Source organism: Pezoporus wallicus, unplaced genomic scaffold (assembly GCF_028554395.1).
Source record: "Pezoporus wallicus isolate ANWC-B61680 ecotype Strahan unplaced genomic scaffold, APGP_CSIRO_Pwel_v1 contig_5485, whole genome shotgun sequence".
NCBI classification, from domain to species: Eukaryota; Metazoa; Chordata; class Aves; order Psittaciformes; family Psittacidae; genus Pezoporus; species Pezoporus wallicus.
Window position 1 is genome coordinate 3229326 of NW_026641550.1, and position 7326 is coordinate 3236651.

Genomic DNA, 7326 nt, shown 5'->3' on the forward strand with positions numbered 1-7326 from the left:
AAGGAGCTCCCAGGACAACCAAAACCTTAAGAGAGTGACCTAACCACCATCCCACAAAATTAATTTAAGCTCCAAATGTCTCCAAAGAAGAAAAGGACCCGTGGGAGATAGGGGGGGGGGGGGGGACACACAAAAAGGCAAAACCAAACAAACAAAACAAACAAACCAATCTATTTTCCAAACTTATATATGTGTGCAAATATATTTATGTATCTATGTTTACACTGTGAAGAAGTTTGATTTGTTGCTTCTCCCATTTATCACTACATAATAAAGCCAGGCATAATATGAGACTTTGGAATACATGTACACTGCAACACAAGTTATCCTGTCTCCTCAAAGTTCTGCTATACAGTCAAGATAACAATGGGGGGAAAGGATAACAGAATTACAGTGCTTTCCTCCTCCATTAATTTTCAGCAGCCAGTACAGGGGCTACTCTGAACTACTTGTCAACACAGCCAAAATCACCCTGCTTCTGGCTCTGACAGCTACTTCTAAGTGCACATACAAATCAATGTGATTCCATTTTTGTTTATTTTAAATGTGAACAGGTTTGTTGCTGGCGGCCCTTCTGGTGTCCAACATGCTCCTGACAAAAGAAGGAGTGACTTCCTTACCAATCTGCCCCAATGGATCTGTCAATTGCCAAGTTTCCCTCGGGGAACTTTTTGACCGAGCAGTTAAACTTTCACACTACATTCACTTCCTCTCTTCAGAAATGTTCAATGAATTTGTAAGTACTCTGCCTTTCCCTGAGAGCAAGAAAATAGCATAAATAGATTCAAGAATTTTTAAGCACAAACATATGTTAACACATAAAATAATTCAATTAGGAAACAAACATGACTGCTGCACAGTGATAATCCCAGTGGTGACCAAATCTGTGTATAGTGCTAACCATTGCTAAGAATTCCAACACTTCTATTAAAAGATACCATTTTCCCATCATTCTTTATCTGTGAGACAAGGTAGTGTTTGCTGGGTACCAGTTTCACACTGAAGACTCACCAGAAACTTTTGACCTTTACAGCATAAAAGCAGTGATAAAAGCAATGGAACAACAATTAGTCAATACAATGTTTGAATTGAAACTCTTCTTTCTTATCTGTTTCAATAATGCCTGCCCTTGCTGATCTGCAGGATGAACGCTATGCTCAGGGCAGGGGGTTTATTACAAAAGCAGTTAATGGCTGCCACACTTCCTCCTTAACCACCCCTGAAGATAAGGAGCAAGCTCAGCAGATTCATGTAAGTCCCATTTCTAATGTCATTCAGCGTGAGACAGAGCAGGGGCAGTGGGAGAAGAGGGAGGGCTAAGAAATAGAGAGACAGCAGACAGAAAGAGAGGGAAATCAGCACAACTGGAGAAAAAAGCCAAGAAGAAGAAAGCACCAAAAAGCCAAGAAAAGTGTATTTAACATTTGCTGATACTGAGTTACAAACTATATAGAATATGTAAGCACTGGTAACTTTCATCTTCCCTTCTGTTTCCTGCATATTACAATCAGTCATTGCATCTCATTTCCAATTACAGTACGAAATCATGGAGTAATGCCTGTTACCATGCTTATACCGTACTGAGAACGCTACAATCTTTGAACACTATCTTAAAATGCTTTATTATATTAACAAACATAAAAATACATTTGCTGTGTAGTGAACACTCTATGTAGGCAGAACTAAACAGTTTTCAAATAACTGAAAACATTGATATTACAAAACGAATGCAAAAAAGATATCTTTGATATTACTAGTAAGCAAAAGTGATATATTATTATCCAAATACAAAGACTTTAGTGTGAAATACTGAAAATACTTGTAAAGAGAAACATGCTATATATGTCAATTTAATAATTATAAACTTAAATGAAGATGAAGATAGTCTTGTTCAGCCTGTGCTCACAGGTACAAATGGAAAATAGAGAAAAAAATAAACATAAGTGTATGAACGGGTGTGCACCAGTGAGAAATCTTTACCTAAAGTTCATGGTGATGATATCCCTGCAATCTCCAGTATCACCATCCTCTCAGTATGTCATTCTGAAATTCTATTTGGAGCTATAGAATTCAGAGCCCTGGGTATGTAAGAGATCTGGTAGTGTTCAGATTCAGTAGATCTAGCAAAGTAGAAAAGATCAAATACTACAGTGACGGTAAGCATTATGAATTTTTATTGCCCACAAAAAAGGACAATTTTTAAAAGCAAGAAAGATATTGCTGGAAGCACCATTGTTCAAAGGGGAGGACAGATGAGTTATGTAGAGGCAATAAAAGCTATTTAGTGGTCTACCATAATGTGAACCGTCCATTTAGTACTAGACTTAAAAACAAACAAACAAACAAAATTCTTGGATTTTAAAGTGTTCATCAAAATCAGATAAGGACTTCTGTTTGGGGGTTTTTTGGTGTTGGTTTTTTTTTTCAGATTTGAAACAGAGTTGTGTTTGCTAGTTTTTAAAGTAGAGGATGTTTAATGATATCTCCCATTATAGTATCGCAGCTACTTGTGCTAATATTTTAAAACAGGATGACAACAATGATAAACTTCAAAAATGCAATTGCGTGGAAGTATCTAAGACAGGACTATAGGGCACAATCAGCTGTAGGTCCTGGAATAAATTGCCGAAGTCACTATGTCTGCAGACATTGCTCTAAATGCCTCCTAATGTTGCCAGCATTTAGCCTTCCTATTTTAACTGTCTTTTCTTAATGTGGGTAAGCAGCATGAAGACCTGCTGAATTTAATACTGGGAGTGCTGCGTTCCTGGAATGATCCCCTGATCCATCTGGCCTCTGAAGTACAAAGAATCAAAGAAGCTCCAGATACCATCCTCTGGAAGGCTGTGGAGATCGAAGAGCAAAACAAGCGGCTTCTAGAAGGAATGGAGAAAATAGTAGGTCGGGTAAGTATTGGGTCCTTAACATCCTTCCACTCTGTTGCTGTTAAGGAAGACTCACGTAGTGATAGGCCCTCCCTACCTGGAATTGGAAAGGAAACGGACAATGGTTAGGAAAAAAATGTGAGCCAGCATAGCTGAATTTGAGAACTTTTCAGCTTTCTTCTCTCAGTTTTCTTTTCTGCTGCCATCTAGTAATTTCTAAAGAGACAATGTGACGTGACTGGCATAGCAGTGTATTCCTAGTCCTGCTTCAAGGGAAGGTGTAACCATTAACACTGGTAATTGCCATTCAATCTTTGACTATTTAGAATTTGTAATCTCATTTTCCATATGAGCTATTTATGTTTTAGCATGTTTATACACATCTGTATACAGATATTGTGTAGCGTTTCCAGAAGCAGATGTTGTGGTTAAAACTGTTCTGGAAGTCTGGGCTATTGTAAAGTTGTGGCATACAACATAGTGAACTGTGGTATCTCGTTTCTCTTTTCCCACCATATTGGCTCCTCTGAACTCTGACTTGGTTCCCCCCACACTTGTGAGGTTAGAAAGCAAGGCTGTTTTCTGATGAAACCCATCCTCGAATACCCCTTATTATCAGTAATTGATTGAAAGCTTTACTGAATAAAATCAGCTCTAGGTGTTTATTTTTTTAAGGGGCCTCTGTTAGGCCCTGAATATATCATTCTGTCAGTGAGCTAGATGTTAACAAGGGGTTCTGACTTCACTGGCTTTTACTTAGGCTCTGAACAGTTGAACAGCATTAAGAGCGCTACCATCACTGTATCCATCATTTTCCATCACTCATGGTCTCTTTCTTTCAGTTAGGTGTCTCTTTACTCAGAAATCTTAGCCCATCCAGGCCACAAATGCATTTATCAGTGTAATCAAATACATCTCTGCCCCATATCCATGAGTAAAAAGGGTGCAGGCAAGGATCCAGGATAACAGTTGAAGTCAGGTGCTAATACAGTTACACTGTCATCACCTTCTCATTCACGTTATTTACAGAAGGAAGTTGAAGACAAGGGTGGCAAATTCATTAGTGTCAAACCACATTTTTGAGTGATAGTAGGTCTCTTTTTTTTCTTTTTTTTTTTTTGCCTTTGCTTAAACAGAGTGATAGAGGCTCCACAGATATTCTCCTATGTGCTTTTACAAAGTACAGCTGGTGGGAAATAAGGAAGATACACAAGCACCAAGAGCCACTGATATCCTTCCAGCTATGAAATACGAAAGGCAGATTTTCCCGATATGAAAAAAAATCAATTATTGCTTCTTTCAAGTAAAGAGACCTAAACCAATCTTTACCCCAGATACTAACTTACTACATGAGGTCCTACACATAGCTCCCTAATATTAGAGGTCACTTTATCACTTAGCTTTTTTGTAGAATCTGAAGTACAGTACATCTGGAGATGTACTGTTGAGACATTTGTCTGGTAACGTGCTCCTGTAGCTACCTGTATCACAGAGAAATCACCCAAGACATGAGTCGAGAGAAATCTGAAGATACACAGAAAGAGGTTTAGGAACAAGTGTTAACAAAGATTTCAAGGCAGAAGGAACCAAAAAGAGATGTCACTGATGAGTCCATGCATGAAGAGAGGTTAGATTTCTTTGCAGATTCCTCTGGACATTGGTTAACACACTAGTTCTCTTAAAACGCTGTTGATACAGTTAAGCTTTTTACATATTTTAGGGAAATAAACTGGAAAATCTGACAAATTCATTCAAAATCTTCATGAAGATATAAAACATTATCCAGAATAGTGGGAAGTATAACAGGAAACACCTTCCAAGACATACACTAGCAACTAGCATTCCCTAAGGTCAGTATTTTAGATGCTCTGTTCTACATCTAGCCAGATTCACTATCATTTATTGCAGTATCATTTCATGTCTTTAGGTTCATTCTGGTGAGATTGGAAATGAAATTTACTCTCCATGGGAAGGCCTTCCCTCCCTGCAACTCGATGATGAGGACTCCAGACTCTTTGCCTTTTACAACCTGCTGCATTGCCTCCGCCGAGATTCCCACAAAATCGACAACTATCTCAAAGTTCTGAAGTGCCGCCTAATCCACGATAGCAATTGTTAATTACTCATGGGCCTGATCACTTACTGAAATCATTCATCGTGATATTCTTTTGCTTCGCTACTTTTCATTGCAAACTTTTTGAAAAGTCATACTTCACAGTATCAGGATCATCAGTACTTTTCAGGCATGTTAGTGTGAATTCTGGCTGCAACAATTAGGATCATTTATCTTGGTGTTTAAAATGGTATAAACACTTGTATGACAAGAATACACTTTTGTGTCTAATCTCCTCACCTGGTAGAATTTCAGTGGTAATCAGATAATGTAGATAAAAATAAAAATGTTATTAAATCCAAAAATGCATAACACTGGGTAGTATCAGTGAATGAAGTATTGGATATGGTTCATACCTTTAGTGGTATCTTCTCCTTTTGGATCTCAGTCTCCAGCTATTGATGAAAGGACGTCTTACTCCCATTGCTCTTTACACCCTCTCCAAAAATGAGGGAAAAAAGCCCTGAGGAACACAAATAAGTAGATTAATCACCTATTACATGAAACTACCCTACACTAAAAGTATGGCCTGAAATCCAGTCTACTTAGATTGATGGGTTTACTTTGTACAGAAAATGTCTAAGTAGGCAAGAGACATGTAAGAAATATATCCTGGCTAACACAGGCATTGATTCCCCATGTGGTCCATGGAGAGAGAAGACACATCTGGAATTTTAAGAACAGAGATCAGGTATATCTACATCTCTTCTGACTATTTGGAAAAGAAGCATTTCCAAACAAAAGTTCATTATTTTTGAGGTGACTAGTGCTAGACTGAGTGCAAAGGATTTAAGTAAGTCCCAAAAGGAAATGCTGGGCATCTATGTCATATTCACCTACCCATCCCATTCCTTGGAAGTGTGGTGGTTGCAGTTACTCAGAAAACTTTCAAGATACAAAAAGCTACTAGCTGAGCTAAGGTGTCTCCTGTCCTAACCCACAGTGTCTTTGGGTTTCGCCACACTGAAAGCTTTTAGGACACCCATTTCAAAACATTACTTGTAAACACTGGAAAATAGGAAAGACCAACACTATTGAAAAATTAAAAAAAAAAAAAAAATCTGGCTTGCAATCACATAGCAAATAAGAAGCTAAAGAGCAGCTGGAGTCCTTGGCCATATCTATATTCTGTCTTTGTAAGCTATAAACAAACTCAACCTTGGCTTCATCACACAGCTTCAGCAAAGAGGAGCTTAAATTCAAATTAGATCCTCATGGGTCTGGCTTCCCACTAAACAAGCTTGCTGCATTGCTCCAGAATTGAGCCAGTTTATAGGAAGAGAGAAACACCAGAGAAGATGGGCTTGAGGGCTTAAACTGCTCATTACCACAACAAAATAAGCACAACCATGATGGGTATTTAGGTATGGGATTAGATAACTCAAACTACTAGAAAGGTCTAATTTTAGCCATCTCTATAAGGATATGATGATACTCGCGTTTCTAATTATGTGTATATATATATAATGGCCTTCAATTCTCTTCATGTTTTCAATTATTGACTGCCTCAGGCTTTATCTGGATAAGTATATACTAAGCTCATTTTTAATATATATAAAATTACCTGTACAGCAAACAAATTTCTTGTTGGGCAGTCATAGCTGACATCTTTCATAAGGTCTGAAATGCACAAATCTTCAGGCATATGCAACAGCAAGTTAACAATACACAGCTGTATAACATCACAGTCAAGGAAGAAAATAGATAAAATTTGCCAGGCAAAATGCAAGTGCTCAAACTAGAATTTAATATGATCATAATATTCTATTTTCTGTTATCATGCCAATGGGGGAAAAAAGCATTTTAAAAAGTAAAAGAAAAAAAAATCCTTTGTAATTATCACAAGTGCTTAGAATTACAGCGTGAGTTCTTATTCAAAAGAAAACATGAATAATGGGACTACTCAGTATTGAGCTAGAAAAACGACTATGTCTCGCTGAGTAAACTCCTACCTCAGAATCTCTTTAGAATTCAAAAGCAACTTGATTAATAGGGCAGACATTCACAATTTTACATTTACATGACTAGATCTGAAACAATGACTTTCATTATGTGCTTAAAAATTACAGTGCTAAAACAATTGCTTAAAACTTGCATGCACTGGCTTTATTATAGACTGGTTTAGTACAATTATGAGGTTTTAATTTCATAAAAAAGATAGAAAAGAATGGCTTTAAAAGATTCTAAACAACTGAAAAGCTATCTGGTTTGCAGCTGTTTAGTTAAAGGGGTATTTAAAAGTGATCTGGTTAATATTCTGAGTCATCACAGCTGTCACAGAGACAGAAAGCTGTCAAACCCCACGAGCACATTCAAAGCTACACCTTC

General features: G+C 37.5%; 1 protein-coding gene across 1 annotated transcript; it reads left to right on the forward strand.

The window, feature by feature from the left end:
• The first annotated feature begins 562 nt into the window (after positions 1 to 562).
• PRL (prolactin) lies at positions 563 to 5004 on the forward strand. Its single transcript, XM_057424352.1, has 4 exons — positions 563 to 736; positions 1144 to 1251; positions 2727 to 2906; positions 4813 to 5004. The coding sequence occupies exons 1-4, from the start codon at positions 587 to 589 to the stop codon at positions 5002 to 5004; spliced, it is 630 nt and encodes a 209-aa protein (XP_057280335.1). The 5' UTR covers positions 563 to 586.
• Positions 5005 to 7326: the final 2322 nt, after the last annotated feature.

Coding starts and splice junctions, on each gene's coding strand:
- PRL (XM_057424352.1), top strand. CDS start 587: ATGCTCCTGACAAAAGAAGGAGTGACTTCCTTACCAATCTGCCCCAAT. Junction 737..1,143: donor CAGAAATGTTCAATGAATTT/GTAAGTACTCTG, acceptor GCTGATCTGCAG/GATGAACGCTATGCTCAGGG. Junction 2,907..4,812: donor TGGAGAAAATAGTAGGTCGG/GTAAGTATTGGG, acceptor TCATGTCTTTAG/GTTCATTCTGGTGAGATTGG.